The sequence below is a fragment of the Chelonia mydas genome, chromosome 10, assembly GCF_015237465.2.
Source record: "Chelonia mydas isolate rCheMyd1 chromosome 10, rCheMyd1.pri.v2, whole genome shotgun sequence".
Classification (NCBI taxonomy): domain Eukaryota; kingdom Metazoa; phylum Chordata; order Testudines; family Cheloniidae; genus Chelonia; species Chelonia mydas.
The window spans coordinates 35,753,929-35,771,971 of NC_051250.2; the positions used below are offsets into that span (position 1 = coordinate 35,753,929).

The following is an 18,043-nucleotide window of genomic DNA, read 5'->3' on the forward strand; positions in this document are numbered from 1 at the left end:
ATAACCAGTAAGTTATTACAGAAGCTGTTCGGTTACTGGCATGGTGAATTTAATTATAAGAATAAACTGCCAATTTTGGAGATTGTCTGCCCTATTCTTTGCAGTTTGCTCTGACTGAGCAATCTCACAGTGGCCCCTCCAGTGACCATGGTCACAGAAGGATAAAATAATGGTGTGGGGAATGGTTTCTGAAAGGAGGGGGTGGGGACTGAGCAAGGGATGATGGGGACCGAAAGAGACCATTTATGTAAAATGCTTTGAGACTCTCAAGCAAAAATTCCCACTATCACAACCTAGGTTCCCTCTAAGCTGCGTGGCCACGCAGCTGCCTATTAAGCCCCACACAGGGGCTCAAGGCTGCAGGGAGGAGAGATGCCTCTCCTCCAGCATGGACCTGCCCTGCCTGTACTTCCCACAGCTGGGGGAGAGTAGCCCCTCCCTTGGCCCAGCCCAGGCCCACTGGAGCATCACAGCCGGGGAGAGGCACCTCTCCCCCGCTGCCCCAAGCTGCTGCAGCGAGAACTGCTCCATGTTTTACACAGTAACTGGGGGAGTCCTCTCTCCCCCGCCCCCCACCCACAGCCCTGGGGCAGCCCACGCGCCCAACCCCCTCATCCCTAGCCCCACCCCAGAGCCTTCACCTCTAGCCAGAGTCCTCACCCCCTGCACCCATCCCTCTGCCCCAAGCCTGAGTCCACTCCTGCACCCTGAACCCCTGATTCTCAGCCCCACCCAAGAGCTCTCTTCCCCAGCCCTGATCCCCCTCCTGCACCCCAAACCTCTCTACTGCCTGCAGCACCTGAGTTTTCCATGGACATCTCCCATCTAAGCACCCATGTGGCTCAGCCCTTCTTAGCTAGTTGGATCAGACAGGTTCACAGTTGGAGGTGATCCAGGTAAAGGACTGTACTATTCATGGTAACCTGTTGGATGGTAAGCCCCAGGTAGTGGTACTTCAAAGCCCTTGTCTTCAGTACCCCTTAGCTCTCAGGTAGAGAAGATGATTTAAGAGAGAAATGGAGTTAGCAACCAGCGTGAAATTTAATTTTGTTTGTCAGGTGGGAAGAGGGAAAAAAATTACTAAGAAAAGTTTATTTCTTGGCTCTCTCTGGGCTTGGGGATGGCCGGCAGGACAGCAGGCGGGATGCAGGGTCAGTCTGGCAGCTCATCATTCATCAGCACAGGGAACCGCTCACCTCCTTCACAGAGTTGGGTGTAAAGTGCGCGGTACAGAGGAGATGGAGAATCATCACAAGGGAGCCTGGATTCCAGAATGGGGAGAAGCTCGGCTATGAAGACCTGGGTGGAAGCAAACAACACAGCAGCAGGTTGAAAGGCAGAGCACGTTTCCAGGACCTCCCAGTGGTTGTATGAAGCAGCAAAAGCTAGGCAGGGCATTAGGGGTAATCATATCCAAATTGCCGAAGGATGGATTGTTTTCGTCAGATGTAACTATCAAAGTGTCCATTCTCTGCTCATTGGAGATGCACCACAGAGTAACCCACAGTTACCCTAACACACCTTGTAGGGCAGCATAGTACAGACAACACTACTTATCTTTCACCACATATGGCTATACCACTCCCACGCAATGGCCTCCAGAGCTGTCTGACCCTCCACAAGTCACTGACCCTCTGTGTCTCAGCCTCCACCCATGACAATGGGAATGTCTGAGCCTTTGGAAAGAGCTTCAGAATCCACTCATGTACAAAGCTATGCAAATGGCAGGTCTGAAGTACTTGTGGGAGTGCTAAAACAACAGCTGCGTTCACACTTCTCCCAAAGGAGGTGACAGAAGCCCCTTTCCACCGGATTAATTTAAAACTAGACTAGTTCACATATCCAAGAAGACAGGGAAACAGTACTGCCTCACTGGGCAGAAGGGCAATGTGACCCCACAGGATTCTTTAATTTCTATAGTTCCTGGCATTCCCACCACCTAGGCCCCAGCAGCAAATGGTTAGGCCTGGGCCACAGACATGTGGGCATTGGCAGGTTGGAAAGAGCCAGTTTATGTTGCACTCATTTGACTCACTCTCTGCAAAGTATTTCACCAATCTCTGGACTCCAGAACTCACCCTACATAAAGCATCTATCTATTTACAGGGCAGTCACCTGCATAGGCATGGGAACGAGGGGTGCGGCAGGTACTGCAGCACCCCCAGGTTTCATGGTAAAAAGTTTGCTGGTGCTGTCAGAACGAAGCTAGCATTATTGTGCAATTCTTGAGAATCCCAGAGCTGTGCTGCACCCATGTGGTATGAATCGTGCTTTTTCACATTGCTTTTGAATACACACAGTTTACAGGTTCATTAGCTGGCTTTCCGCGTCCCCACTATAAAAAGTGTTCCAGCCCCAGTGGTCACCCTGATATCTAGGGAGGAGGTTTCAACCACCATTCTAGATGGGGCACAGGGACAGGCCATAAACAGAGGCCTGACTTTAAAGACAGGACTTAATCACAGGAAGGTCTATTGCGTGACAGCAGGTGCAGAGGGATTTGCCAACAGCCAGGGCATGCAGTTAGATAACAATAAGGACATGTCTACACTTGCCATTTAAAGCGGAAAAAGTCCCTTTTTTGTGCAAAAACCCTGGGAGCGTCTACACTTGCCAATGACTTTTTGCAGTGAAACTCAGAAGTTTCATTGCAAAAAGAAAACCACCTCCACGAGAGGCATACAGCTCTTACCGGTGATGCTTTTGCGGTGATGTGCAAGTGAAGACACGCTATTCCTGTTTACAGAGCTTTTAGCTTCCAAAGGCTATCCCACAGTGCCTTGGTGACCACTCTGGCCAGCAGCTCTGCTGCTCTGACGCCAGGTAAACAGCCATCTACCCCTCCCCCTGTAAAACCCCAGGGACTTTGAAATTCCCCTTCCCGTTTTCTTGGCAAGTGCTCACTTATCTGGCCAGGTGACAATGCCGGCTCCATGGAGCAAATGATCCCCTGCTTGGAGCAATGCTGAGCTGCTGGATCTGATCAGTGTTTGGGGAGAGAAGGCTGTGCAGGGACCCACGATCAACCCCCCTTGACCTTTCCCACAAGACCTATCATCAAAATGGAGAGAGCTGCACTGTGGGATAGCTGCCCTCAGTGCGCTGCTCTCATCAGGGATGGAAGTGCTGCAAATGTAAACACGCTCTGATGCCTCTGGAAGTAAGTGAGTACACAAACCAGTGCTCTTCTTTCACCAGTTCACTATCCCTGTTGAAACTGACAGCACAAAAACTCTGCAAGTGTAGACATAGCCTAACTCTCCCTTTGCTCATGAGGGTTTCCTGCTCTGCTAGAGTTTCTTTTCCAACATGTCCCTCACTCAGCTCAGGTGACTGGCATGTCAAAGTGCAACTGTAGGATGACCAGGGGATGACTTAATGGCTAAACCCTCACACTTCACCTCTGGGTGCAGGGCTCTTAGCCCAGTCTGGAGGTTCTAAGTGAGAGTTCAGACCCGGGGAGTGGAGTCCGTACGGCTAAATCACTGCAAATAATTCAGGGCAATGGGCAATCCTTTGTGCTGAAGGCACCCAGCTCTGAGCTGGTGTGGAGATTGATCTCTCTTCTCATTCTTATTGGTGGTCCAGCAATGTCAAGGTCAATAGCAGGGCAGCCTGAGACCAAAGGAATGTGAATATAGTGCTCCTCTCTGGCCCCACGGGAGGGGCTAGGCTGCTGATAGGTAGTACAGGGGAAGATCACAACACAGGTGCACAACTGAGGCAACAGCTGCCAATGGGGTCTCTAGCTATTAATGTGACAAAGAATAGACTAGGATGATGTTCTCCCGACAACAGAAGTATTAAGAAAAAACAAAACAAAAACCAAACCCCTCCCTCAACAAACTGAAAAAAAAACAAAGTCTAATAAACATGGTCTAGTTCCTGCAGTGCTGGTCCCAGGATATTAGAGAGACAAGTGGGAGAGGTAATATCTTTTATTGGACCAGCTTCTGCCTGTGAAAGAGAGAAGTTTTTGAGCTTACACAGAGCTCTTCTTCAGGCCTGGGAAAGGTACAGTATTCTGAGTGTCACAGCTAACACAAGGTGGAACAGGTTTCAGAGTGGTAGCCGAGTTAGTCTGTATCAGCAGAAAGAATGAGGAGTACTTGTGGCACCTTAGAGACTAACAAATTTATTTGAGCGTAAGCTTTCATGGACTAAAGCCCATTAGTACAAGTAGTTAATGACTGGAGAGGTGTTAACGGGACATTGCCTTGAATGGTCCCTTTAAATACGTGTTAACTACTCATGCTAACCATCTGTTTAACTTCACTGTGACTATCTGAGTACAGTTTTCCAACCATAACGGAGAGCTCTGTGTAAACCCGAAAGCTTGTCTCTCTCACCAACAGAAGCTGGTCCAATAATTGCCTCATCCACCTCCTCTCTCTAACGTTCTAGTTCAATCAGAAGTTATGGCCTGGGTTATGCAGGAGCTAAATGGATGATCACAATGGTCCCTTTTGGCTTAACAACATATGCATCTTTGAAATGAATCCGAGGGTGACAGGACATGGACATGCTTAGCAAACCCCAGGGCTTCGGAACTAGCTTCTACTAGAACTAATTGTGCTGCTGCTGTTTCCTGCCCCCCATCATGTATTTCTGCTGTTGAGTTACCTTCTGTATGTCGATTTGCTGGCGCAGCATCACCACCTGCAGTTTCAAGGTGGCCATGTCCCTCAGCTCCTGGCAGCTGGAGTAAAAAAGGAGAGGTGTTGCCAGGACACCTGTGTCCCCACATCTTTGTCCTCTGAGTGCAGCGCAATCTGCAGGGGAGGTCCCCGTTCTGTGAGCACAGTCTGCTGGGTATACCGCCATCTGGCACTCCGCAGCTGTTGGGGTGGGAGGGTACAAATAAAAATCAGCAAGTTCCATTTGTTCTTCCAGAATTTTGGATGTATTTAGTGTTCATAAAAATAAAAAATGCTGGACTAGTAGTTATATATACAACCAGGCACAGGCCACGCTTCTGCTACACACGGTGGCCAGTGCATCTCCCTCCTGACTTGCAACCTCCCTTACTAGTCCAGTACCAGGCCCTTTCTAAACAGAGACTGATAATGATTGTGACAAATTGTTGCAATGGCTTCAATTGCGACCTGAGATTTAAATCCTTGTCTCCACTAATGATAAGGATACAATGATGTCACAGGCGGTCATCACTGTAATAGAACCTGTGAATTTTTCTATGTATTTCAACTTGACCATGAAGACAGCGAACACTTGCGTAAACAGGAAGCGATCATGGCTTTAAAATTATTGGCAGCGTCAGCAGCAGGGAAGGAGTCAAAGTGGTTGGAACAGATGAACCCCTGAACAGTAAACAGGACAACAGCAACAAAATACAAGTAAAATGGCAAAACTGAGCAGTGATAAACCCCAAAACATTTCATGAAAGTGGAGAAAAATTTTACATGTCAGCTTGATTTTACCAGAAAAAACTAGTTGTGACAAGCATCTGGAAAGTGCAACACATAAGCACAAATGAGGGGCCTTAGAAGTGGAGGAAAACAGAACACAAAACTTCAGAAAACAGTTACAGAGCTGTTAAAATTAACAGAAGCCTTTTCCTTACCCTTGACAATCCAACACTGAGAAGGTTTTTAGTATGCAACCTGCTCTAGTGAGACCAGTTTTTAAAAGTTTTACTTACCCAAGGTTTTTTACTATGACATTCAAGAATTAAAAGAAAAGTTGCAAGCCTTTGAAAGAATCAGCATTGTAGCAGATGAAACTACTGATGCTGAAGACAGATATGGGCTTAATATTCTTGCCCTCCCCTTCCCAACCAGCAGTGACAATGTGGATACTTCAGCTGAAGGTGAATACAACAAGTTGGAAGGGTCTTTGCTGAATTGTGAGGTTCTGGAAGCAGTTAATTTTAAAACGGCAAGCTAGGCAATAAGGGAAACTTGAAAAATTCCCAATATCGTTTGATTGCAGCACTGCAGTTGTGACAGATAATGCCACAAACATGGGGAAAGCTTGGGGTCAAGGCTTGAAACCTTTGTTTTTAAATGCTGTACATCTGACATGCATGGCACATTTGCTTAAGCTTTTGGCAAACTGTGAAGGAAAATATTTTAAAAAGTAAATGAAATAAACCTGGTTATCCTGCAAGCAAAGCGCGCTTTCATGTGTTTTTAATGGAATAAGGGAAAAGTCCTTGCATCCCACCAGCCCCGGTAATAACCAGATGGAACAGCTGGTTAAAAGCAGGTCTTTATAACCTTGCACATGCTGAGGATTACATTTTGTGGGGTGTGGTTTTTGTTTTGTTTTGTTTTTTTTACACAAAGGAGACTGGTCAGAGCAGTTCAGGTTGAAGAGATTGTTGATCTCTGCCAATCTGAAGCAGTTATTGAAGAATTGGAAGCTCTTAAGAAAACTGTATCCCAAATCACGAATACTCTCATGATTTACGAAGGGCCCACAGTTCGTGCTCATCAAGTGAGAAATGACATGTGCGATCTTGTGCTGGAGGCCGAGAGCTGCACTGAAACTTGTCAACACCCAGCAACAAAAACTGCACTTTTAGAAAGCTCAAAATTAAGTTAGAGACTAACAAATTTATTTGTTAGTCTCTAAGGCGCCACAAGTACTCCTTTTCTTTTTGCGAATACAGACTAACACGGCTGCTACTCTGAAACCAAAATTAAGTTGCATACGGAAACTTACTCAATCTCCCACTTTTGCCCATCCGCTAACGCTTCTTTCAGGGCATGCAATGTATTTCAGCCACATCAAGCAAAACACCGAAACATTTTTAAGGTCATGACATTTGAAAATATCCCACTGTGTGTAGACAATATTCCAGCAGAGAGAGTATATTGGGCTTACTGGGAAGCATTTCAAGAACTGAGCAGCAATGATATTTTACAGGTCTGGAGAAGCATGAAACCCTGATTTCCAGTTCTTGCAGTGGTTACCCTGTGATGCTTAGCAGCACCAGTCAACAGTGTGGACACAGAAAGATCATTCTCATCTTTAATAATGTGCTCAGGGATGAGAGATGTTGCATCAAAAGTGACACACTCAGTATATAACTTGGAACAAAATCACAGCCGCGTGTAAATGGAAGTTAACCAAAAAGGATCACAAAGTTATTTTATTAGAAAATCAAACATTTTCCTGTTATGGTTGTTTGAAAAAAGTATTGTACAAAAATAAAAAATTCCAAAATAGCTTACTTTTGCAAAGAAAATAAAACTATATTGCATTAAATTCTGTTTAGCAGAAACATTACACTGTTCGTGTTAATAAATGCATATTTATGTTCACATTCCCTTATTACACAATTATTTTGTTGCCGTGACCATAGCGTGAAATTAATTTTCTTTTTACTGTGACTGTGCTGTGAATTATGCATAATTTTACTGTGACAAAATCATATCCATAATACTAGTCTAGTCTCTTTAATCCACCAGTAATATTAACACACCCAGTCCATGAGTTCCCCCTCCCTCAGCTGCATCTTTGACATTTTATCTAATAACATGGGTCTCAGGCTAATCACAAGCACCAGACTATTGCTCAAACAAGACAGGCTGCTTAGACACTTGACCAGTACAGCAGATATTGGCCTCACCTGCACGCAGCAGCTGTAGCTTGTGCAGACACTGGGATGCTGTGTCTTGCAGGCCTTCCAGGGTCAGGAGACATTCATACTCTCTCTCCCAAGTTGGGTAGCCTGGAGGGGAAAGCTAGCAGCTATGAGGTTACAAGAAACATCATGATTCAGTAATTCTGTTACTTCCCAACCCCACACCAGCAAGTGATAGGTACCATATCTGACTACTCCAAAGCAGGGAATGGGACTATCACCTACCCCCTCCATTGCTCTGGTCTCCTTAAGCCACAGACAGCTGAGTACACCTGGCAAGACACAGGCAGGTGGGGAAATAATTTGAGCTGCCATTAGTGCATTTCTTACCTGTGGTCTCAGCTTCCATGTACTGGCTCAGGAGAGAACGTGCATCACGCAGGACCATCACCCCCTCTTCTATCTCTGCAGGACTAAAGGCTGGTGCAGAGGAACAAAACTTACAGCAGCTTAAGGAGCATTTCCTTTAGACCCAAGTGCTAGCATGGCAAACCCCTTCCTTCGGTCACCACCCTCACGCCCAGGGCTGAGTTCTTTGGGATTCCAGGACAGATGTAAAGGCAAGCAGCACACAAGATAACACTGCAGAGGATGGGGGTGGGGGGGGAGAAAGGATGTCTAAATGTGTTGTTTACTAATGGCTCGGTTCGTCTGCATTAAAATACCCAAGTTTCAGCGAATAGTGAAGATCTGCAGCGGGAATGGAACCCTTTCCACGAGCTCTGGACAGGAATCTTTTTGTTACAGGCACAGCTCCTGGGAGACAGGGTACCTCTCCGATGATTTGAAGAGGACGCCCATCAAGCTGCACCATGTGGCTGCATGCCATCATTTAAAGGGGCAGGAGAGGTAAAAAAGGATACGGTCGCCTGCATTCTCTCTAGAAAGCGACTCCTTGCAGCAGCTGTGGCTGAGCTGCTTTGGCACAGGTGACACTTCTCCCACAGTCTGAAAATTCAAGACAAGCCGGGGAGGGGGGGAGGGAGGAAGGGGGTGTTAATACACGCAGAGGCAACAGATATTCCTGCACACGGCACAATATTCCCCAGAGCACCTGTGTGATTTCCACCAGCTTCTCCTTAGATGAAAGATTTCCAGGGTTTCTCTAATTCAGCGTGTTATGGCAGGACAGCATGTGCGGGAAGAGGTGTGATGGTGCCACCTCCACTAGGGTGCTCCAGGAACATTAAAATGGATATCAGCAAGGTGGGCAGACAGGTGGGAATCTTGTGTTCGAGGGGTCTCTTGGGAACACAGAGCCGTGTACAAAGAATGGGGGAGGAGAGTGGACAGTGGGATATGTTCCACTTGCACAAGGTCTCCATAATTCTGCACTGACCCAACCACCTACAAGAATATGGCCACATGAGACTAAGTATTTCAGCCACGCTCCAGAAACCTACTGCAGAAAATGAGGGATAGCAGCAGTACATTTAAAATAACTACCCAGTATGTGGCTGGCTGACCCATGGGCTAGTGTGCCCCATTACTAGATTAAGTTTTAACTCTGTCAAGATGAAACATTTTAAAACTGCAGCTTTCAGAGGAAAGTTATAATGAGAAACAGCCAGGTTAATGGAATAGGAAAAAATAGCTAAGACCCTGTTAGATGCATTTCCCCTGCAAGGGAACTTCGGGAACGCAGAGCTAAACTGGTAGGTTATTTTCACTTTGCTATGTAAGTTCAAAGAAGCAGACTAAAGAGACTAAAATTGCACAGAAAAATCAGAGAAATCTATGTACTTGGCTAAGAGATGACTAGCAGGTGACTTGATGATAATCTGCAAGCATTTGAAAGGTGCCAATTCCCAAGAAGGGGAGAAATTGTTTGGGACACTACACACTCGCTAGGTGCAATGTTAGGAACAAACGTGTATCTGGCTCTGAATTCAGATTGGAAATTACAAGGTTTCTAGCCCTCAGAAGAGGGAGGTTCTGGAACAACCTAACTAGTTTAAGTTGATAAATTCACAGATTCACATGACAGGTGGCCTGCAACAACAGGGGACTGGACTCAGTGACTCTTCGAGTTCTACTTATGCTGAGCATCAGGACAGGTGTTACCCCAGTGGGTTCTATTAAGCTGTGGAATGATCTCCCAAAGGAAGTGGGTCAGAGCCCCATTGTTTGGGATGTTGAAAATCAGACCAGCAAAAGAACTGGGACTGGCAGGGGATGGTCTCTAACTTCATGACGAGTATTTGCAAATACAGTTGCACCACTGTAAAGTTATATACAGGCTAAAGACCATGACTTTCCTTGGAATTCTTCATATTTTTAAAATGTTGGGGTGAATTTTGCAAGCTTTCGTGCCCTTGGAAGCGACAGCGTACCGTCACTGGCTAGAACGTCACTGGCAGGCTCCATGCAAGCTCCCATGCACAGCTCTGCCAAGGTCCCTCAAGTCTGATCTGCAGCAATCCCTGCTATTCCAGTCTCAGGCTTTCCACACAGCTCTGCCAATGCCCCTCAAATGCTACAGCATCTTTTAGGCTTCCTCTCCATCAGGCTGCAAAGCCCAGGCCGCTCCCTTTACACCTCCCCTGCCACCAGGAAAGAATCCCAAGTAGGGCTGGTGGTGATAGCTTTACCTGGAGTTCCTGGAATAGGCTTTCCTATACGGAAGCGGTAGCTTCAACGAAGACCTGCAAAGAAGAGAGTCTTCAGTAATGACTGCCAACGCGCAGCAGAGCAGGATCAGGACACTGCACCCTGTTCCTAATCTTTTATTTGAGGATAGTGATGTCTACATTTGCAATGAATTTAGTGCTGGTGACAGGCACCAGTCTGACTGCTCTGGAGACTGAATCCTCCATGCATCGAACAACTACTGCACCAGCCAGAAGAAGCATCCCCCAAGCTGCCCAATCAACCATCTCCAGTGAGCCCTGAAGGAATGGGAACTGCACGGCTCAGCGTGACCACTGAGCAGCCTGAGAAGAACCACGACTACCCATCACCATCACTCTGAGAGAGATGGAGGCTGGCCACCTGGAGCTGAGATGCTCTGTGCATGTGTCCAAACCCCATCGCGATCTCATCCCACAAGCTGTAACACAGACTTGGAAGCAGGATCTTGGCAGCAGACCAGCAGCTGCAGGATGAAGGCTGCCCAAGCTAAAGGGAGCTGCCACTGCAGGCTGATGAGGGATGGACACAGTGAAATCTCTCACTAATGACAATCATCATGGCTGTGCCTAGCGAGGCTCAGCAGCCCCAGCAGCATTGCTCCAAGGCAGCATCAGGGACATGTGAAGAAGTGGAAGAGAAATGGGGGGCATTTTATCTTTCCCTTCCTCATGGCAGAGACTGGGGGAGCTGAATTGTGGAGTGGAATCCCTCAAATTACTTTTGCAAAAACCTGGGCGGCCAATTTAGAGCTAACTAAGCACCTGCGCACCCAGTAAGCACTGCAGTGTCGCATTAATGAAGATTTTAAACAAATAAATTGGCATATTCAAATTCTGGTTCCCCCAGCAACACTAGGTCTCCTTGTGCACACTGCATTGCTATGTGAACGGTGTTATCTTTTGCCTTCATGCAGACACATGAGGCAGCTAAATTGTAGCAGCAGCAGCAATCATAGCTGCATTTCCTGGCTTGGGTGCAAGTCACATCTGAACTGCATTGCTCCAATAACAGTTTTTGTAATTCCCTTTAAAAAAAAAAAATTATATATTAAAACAGTGATACTCAGACCTCAGTGGATCAGGAGCCAAATTACCGATCAACATTACCCAAATGAGCCACAGTTCTGTGACTCCATTGGTTCATTTACTATTTTTTATATATATTATTCTCACAGCAAAATGACTGATCAAGTATTATTTTATCAACTACAATTGGTTAACATAGTAAAAGAATCATGATTTAATTATTAACCAATCCAAGTTATTAACCTATCACACAGTGTTTTAAAATCACATGCTGCAAAGAGCCACAGGGAGACACATTAAAGAGCCACTTCCAGCTCATGAGCCTCAGTCTGAGTATCACTGTATTAAAATAAGACACTGATTGATTTGATTTCAAAGCCAGCCTGCTATTATCTGACAGTGTTCTTATTGGCCAAAATTTTCCAAAGCACCTAAGTGACTTAGAAGCCTAAGTCCCATTGACTTCTAATGGGACGTAGGCACTTTTGAAAAATTTAAGCATCAGCTAAATTCAGTTTTCACATATCCCATGCATAACTTCAGAGAAATCAATGGGCAAAAATATGTTAAATCCAGGTAGAATCTTCCCAGGCTGTAGTGGTCACTGTAGCGTATTCCTAAGAGAAACACCTCTCTACAGGTCAGGATGCTCTTCATTAATCATATGTTTTTGCAATACATCAAAGGCACCATCCTTATTGGGATTAAGTCTATGTCAGCTTTGCTAAGTGTGAAGCCATTTTGGGGGAGTATGAAATATGGCATTCAAAACACTTAACTGCCAAAAAAAAGATAGGATCTAAAATAAAACAAAGGTCCAAGGGAATTTTACTAAGCAAACTTTGCAAAATAGTCACAGCTGGTCTAAGAAACATCAACCCAAGGGGTTATTTTTATTAAATTTGGTTAAAGTTATACCTAGGCTTGGAAGGATTCACTTTTTAATCGGTAAATGTCAATACAGGTCGATTTCACCATAGACACTCAAAGCAGTAAAAAAACACTTCCATCCATAACAGAAATTTACAGCTAGGCAAAGTAAGAAAAATCCTACTTGAGAACTTATTAGAGTCAGATTGATGGCTACTTCCTTTGTATATTTTGACATGTGATTTGACAATTTGTGTTTTAACTATTATAAAGCTTTAACCTTTTGAATCTCAGTATCTGCCTTCATAAAATAATTAGTTTGACCCCCCCTAATAATTTCCCACAATTGTGAAAATTTAAATTGATAAATTTTAAAAAAAAGTTTGAAACCCATAAATTTTCACAGTTGCACAAAATTAAGTCAAGAAAAATAAAAAAATCTTAAAAATAAACATTGGTATTATTCATCAAAATTATAAAAACAACAAAAACTAAATTCTGCCAAGCCTAGTTATAAGCATCTAAAATAGGGGTCTCCTTGGTAATTCTAAAGGCAACATTGGGGGCAGCAATGAGACAGAACTAGGCTCCAGTGAATGCTGGGAAAGATTAGCTCCTGTGGGGACGAGCTGAAAAGAGAAATGGAGTTTGAATACTGAACAAACTAAGATTCCTGGTGCCTGCTGATGAGAACGTACCCCTTTTCCTGGAGGGTGAATGTGCGGGCCGTGGTACTCCCCACAGGGATATCTCCTCCTGTATGGCTCTGTGTCACTGGAGACTCTGCCAAGGAACCAGGACAGTCATTCTCTGGTTCAACTCCCTGTAGGATGACAGCTACCGAGTTTTCGGCACTAGCAGAGCCTCCAGAGGAAGAAGAGCTCTGCTGCAGGGGAGATCTGGATGAGCCAGATGGTTCTGCAGCAGCAGAGAACTCTTGCTGACTCACACTGGCAGCTGGCACAGTCTTCCTCGCTTGTTGGAGGGCAGCCCCTTTAGTGGAGCCCTTCCCAGCCACCTTTGGAGCCCTGGAGCTCTGGCTGGTTGGTGCTTTCACAGGATCAGTCCTGTAGGGAGCTTTCAGCATATAAGCAGAGAGCTTTTTGGATGAGACAGCCTTTTTGCACACAGATGTCACCTTGATGGTGTTAGGGACACTCTCTTTAGACAAGGGTGCCTGCTGCGTTCTAACAGCGCTGGTAGCAGGTTTCTTCTCTGCTGCCTTCCTTCCTTCTCCTAGGGCCTCCAAAGGATTTCGCAGGGTGCTTTTCCGGACTCTTAATGCTTTCTCAAGGGCTCTGTTCAGCAGCTCCAGCTCCTCCAGTTCCTTGGGTGAAGGCTCACTCTCTACAAGAGCAGAAGGTGTATCAGGAAGCCATATTGAACAAGCCCCTTCCTTCCCCATTCCTCACTACACTGGCTCACTCCTCTGCATTTTTCAGAGCAGCCATCATCTATAACAAGGAAGCAGAGGGACTTTTCACTACACTCCTGCAGTCTCTGCTTGGCAAACTCCTGAAAGAGTCAGGATGGATGGCAACCGTGCAGGACCTGACATCTCTCCGCAGTGACCAACCCTTCCACAAACAGGTGATATTCACAGACATCCCTTTCAGGCTTGCAGCTGTGGTGGCAAGACCCTTAGCTGGATTCTGCTCTCAGTTACCAAGGTGTGAATCCAGATTAAATCCATGGAAATCAGCAGAGGAACAGAAGAGAATCAGGCTCCTTGTTAGCAGGGAACATCAGAGGGAATTCCCAGGAAGCAGCTTAGATCATCAACGGCCAGACTGAGCACAGACGGAACACAGAGACGGCAAGAAAAAAAGCCTCACCTTGGTCACCCTTTGGGCCATTCTCCGGCTTTGGACGCTCAGGAGTTTGCACCTTCCTGGGGAGGGGGAAAACACAGACAGAACACATGAAGGGTGTGACTGTACTCTGACAGCCAGGGTTAACGATAGGTCACCCAAGTGCCCCCTATCCTTCGAGCAGGGCCTGGCCAGCAGGAGAATTTCAGGGGACACTATACAGCCCAGAGCACACACAACCCTTTAGTCAGTCCCCCTTTCTCTCCTGCATCCCTCCCACCAAGTAAGAACGCAGGGAGGCACCGTTCACTGGACAGTATTGCATTGGCAGAGCTGGGGGTGAGAAAAGACACAAACAGCAGGAGGTGCTTCAGGTCAGGACTGGGGCGGGAGATATTTGCCTAAAGCTTCATTCAGGCCAGCAATACAGACCAATCCCTTCACAAGCACAAAAAGCTGACCCGTGGAAACAGAAAAGCATAGCTCTGGAGCAGGGGATTACCTGGTACTGGAGCAAATAAAAGGGTTTTATTATTGGCTGCATGACGAGCGCAAGGCTGCACCCCATTAACAGGAAGTCAGAATGCTGGGAAATCAGCACTGGAATGCTGAGGATTTTTTTTTTTTTAAAGCAGCTTGCGAAAGAATATGCATAAGAACAAAGGATTCATGAGCACAAGACTTGCACACCCTGCCATGATCTGGGACACCAAAGGGGACCCACTAAGGGAAGAAGGAAGTAGGTTTGTGCCCACTTTCTTTTTCTTCCTTATTTATGATGGACAAACAACCCCACCCCCTTATGAACTTCTCTAAGAAATTTTTTTTCAGCTTATATTCTTACATTAGACATCAAGGTCTGCCCTGTTCTTCTAAAAGACTCTCTGGACAACCAGAAAGCTATTAGCATTATGACATCAGAATCAGTATACCGGTGAAACACAATTAGTTACCACCCAGAGTCTTGATGGCAGAGTTGGGAATAAAATCCAGCTCTCCCAACTCCTGCTCCTGAGTTTTAGACACTAGGCTATGCTCCCTCCTTGCCTCTACAAGACATTGAGCAATGCAAGTATCTTGAGCAGCTTTTCAGTCATCTTTTGCCACCCACTGACGACTCACCAGTCTCCAAGAAGGGCCCGACATAGGGTTAGATTGTCCTCTAACTTCTTCTTTTGCTCAGCACAGTCTTCCAGGGCCTGACTGAGAATGGAAACCAGCCTGGAAATGGAACCACAGTTAGGTTTTCCTTTCATCCTATTGCATGACAAATGCTATTGCCTCCTGCTTTGCATGCTGCCTTACCAGCAGGGAGAGATTTTAACCTATCTGCATCCACCCCAGATTAGGCATTTGGGGAAACATTGGACTGGCAGTGCTTCTGGGTGGACTGAACACAAATACAAAACATTTTACCCCTAACAACAGTGCTTTGCTCCTCTCCAAGGACTGTATGAACCTGAATTCAACCTCTGAGGCAGTGTGTGATCTTTGGTAATCTCTGAATCTCTCAGGGCCACTGGAAGGATCAGAAATAAAACCCAGGAGTCCTGGCTTGCAACACACTGCTATAACCACTAGGAACACTGCCTCTAAGGCAGGGGTCTCAAACTCGTGGCCTGCGGGACTCCAGCAGTTTTGGGGCTGGGTCTCTCCCTTGGCCCCACCTGCCGCCCCCGGGCGCTCCCCCCACCAGGCGATTTAAAATGGCCCGGGGCCCCAGCAATGCTGAGCAGCGTCTGCCAGCCCCTCCCTGCGGCCCCGGGGCAGTGCTATGCCTCCACGTGCTGCCCCGGGAAGCTGCAGGGGCAGGCCTGGGGGCAGCAGGCGCAGAGGCTCCCCGGCCCACCCCACCTTGGAGCCTCAGGTAAGTGCTGCACCCCTACTCCCTTCCCACCCCTAAACTCCTTCCCAAAGCCTGTACCCCCACCCCCTCCCCAACCTCTCGCCCCTTCTGCACCCAAACTCCCTCCCAGAGCCTGCACCCCAATCCCCTACCCCAGACCTCCACCCCCACCCAAACTCCCTCCCAAAGCCTTAGGCAGGTGGGTAGCAGACTTTTGGGGGGGCAGGTTCTGGGCGGCATGAGTGACATTATTGGCCCGCTGGGAGGATTTGAGGACAGGTACTGGCCCTATGGTAAATTGAGTTTGAGACCCCTGCACTAAGGCTTTCCCAGGCAGCCCTTCTCCACCCCGTACCCTTAGCTCTACTGAGCGAGGAAGGGCTGCAACATCTGGCTCTATCAGCACGCACTATTCGTTAATTCTTTGGGTACAAAGGACTCCACTCCAGCTGCAGTATAATACAGCCCTCCGCCTCAGGGCTCCCCTTTCTCTGGTGAGGCCCTACTGTCTCGGAGTAGAATTACAGCTTTCCTTTTTAAAAAGGTTCTAATCTTCAGAGGTGTGGAGAGGAGTTTGGAAATGTGACCAGAGGGCAAAGAACCCCATATTCTGTATTTTTAAGCCAGTCGCATGATTTTGAGGCCTAGCTCATGGCATTTCAGCGCTTGGGGATAGCAATACTGAGTGAGGGGGAGACGAGAGCAAGGCTTTTGCTATAAGCCTTCAAATGCGGGGGGGGGGGGGGGGAGGAGTTTGCACCTCCCCTGCGGGGACCTCCATAGGGATTAACGGAGGAGGAATACAGCTATAGTATAAGCAGAGGCAGCTCTTTCTCTCTCCCCCCCCACCTTCCCCGCTTGGGTGCACAGATCCCCAAGGCCCCCCTCCTCCTTCCTGGTGCAGCAAGAACCCATCCCGATTCAATCTACATCAGCCCATCCCCGGAACACGTCACAGCCCATCCCCCACTCTCCACTGGGGACCCCAGCTAGCTAGCCCGCCAGGAGCCTGCCAGGCCCCCTCGGTACCTCTCCACTGGGGACCCCAGCTGGCCCCCCAGGAGCCTGCCAGCCCCACTCCCACCACCCCCCTTATACCGCTCCATTGGGGACCCCAGCTAGCTAGCTCGCCCCGCCAGCCCCCCTCCCCCAGTGAAGCTGCACACCGAGGCCCGGCCCTGCCCACAACGCTAGGGAGGAGACGCGGCCCGCAGTGCGGGGCGCTAGCTGTGCGGGGCCGCGCACGCCCCTACCTGCGTGCACTGCCGGCCGGCACCATGCTGCGGGGGAGGCTGGGCGGAGCCGGGTCGGGCGCGGGACACCCCTCGCGCTCCCCGCCGCTTCCTGCAAACTGCCGCCGTCGCAAGCCCCGCCCCGCCGGGCCAGCGCCGCCTAGCGCAGGCCGGGCCCCAGCGGCGCGCCGCCGGGGCGGGGGCCAGCTCAGCCGGAGTTGTGGGGAGCAGGGGGCTTGGCCCGGCGGCAGGGTCAAGGTCACCGTCCTGCAGTGTGGTGTCACGGGGATCCACCCAGGGTACGTCTACATGGGGGCCCGTAGGTAGGGTGACCAGATGTCCCGATTTTATAGGGACAGTCCCGATTTTTGGGTCTTTTTCTTATCTAGGCTCCTATTACCCCCGTCCCTATTTTTCACATTTTCTGTCTGGTCACCCTACACGTAGGGGAGTGACTCCGAATTTACTGCGCTACAGGTTAGGTTGATGTAAGCTGTCTTGTGGTTGTGGTAGCCACTATAAATACCTCTCAGCCCCAGTATCAACCCCCTTTGCCTGCCCCACGGCGTAGAGCCAATGTCGATCTAGTTAGGGCGACACAGTGTCAGTGTAGACGAGTGGTCCCCAGACTGGGGGGTGCGGAGGAATGTCCAAGGGCTGCGGTGGGGCCCAGGTCAGCCCCGACAGGGGGCAGGAAGGCAGCGCCATCCAGCCCCTTTCTGTCCCTAGCTCTGTTCCAGCTCCACTCCCAGCTGCAGCTCCGGTCCCGGGCCCAACTCCACTCCTGGCGGCAGCCCCGGCCTCTGCTCTGGGCCCCAACCATGGCTCCCAACCACTGTTCCCGGGGAGGGTGGCACAGACAGGTTCCATTATAGGTAAGGAGGGCGTGAAGGAAAAAATTCGGTGTAAAGTGTGTTGCTTATGGCAACTGTTACTAGCTTTCAGGAGTTCACAATACTCTACGCTGGCAGTACAATGGAAGCAAGCACTCCTGGTGAGATCACAGCGTCGACAGTAGG

The 18,043-nt window shown here is 48.2% G+C and overlaps 1 protein-coding gene across 1 annotated transcript; it reads right to left on the reverse strand.

The window, feature by feature from the left end:
* Positions 1-1,017: 1,017 nt before the first annotated feature.
* On the reverse strand, positions 1,018-17,197 carry TEDC2 (tubulin epsilon and delta complex 2). Its single transcript, XM_037911164.2, has 10 exons — positions 17,046-17,197; positions 15,069-15,167; positions 13,971-14,026; positions 12,834-13,482; positions 10,201-10,254; positions 8,473-8,557; positions 7,940-8,048; positions 7,595-7,696; positions 4,624-4,838; positions 1,018-1,299 (listed from the first exon to the last, which is right to left on the reverse strand). The coding sequence occupies exons 1-10, from the start codon at positions 17,069-17,071 to the stop codon at positions 1,153-1,155; spliced, it is 1,542 nt and encodes a 513-aa protein (XP_037767092.2). The 5' UTR covers positions 17,072-17,197; the 3' UTR covers positions 1,018-1,152.
* Between the last annotated feature and the right edge of the window lie 846 nt (positions 17,198-18,043).

Bases quoted from the DNA above. Each gene is read 5' to 3' on its own strand.
- TEDC2 (XM_037911164.2), bottom strand. From the start codon at position 17,071: ATGGTGCCGGCCGGCAGTGCACGCAG. The intron at 13,483-13,970 runs GTGAGGCTTTTT...CTGCTCTTGTAG, and splicing joins TGGCCCAAAGGGTGACCAAG to AGAGTGAGCCTTCACCCAAG. The intron at 10,255-12,833 runs GTACGTTCTCAT...TCTTCTTTGCAG, and splicing joins TTCACCCTCCAGGAAAAGGG to GTCTTCGTTGAAGCTACCGC.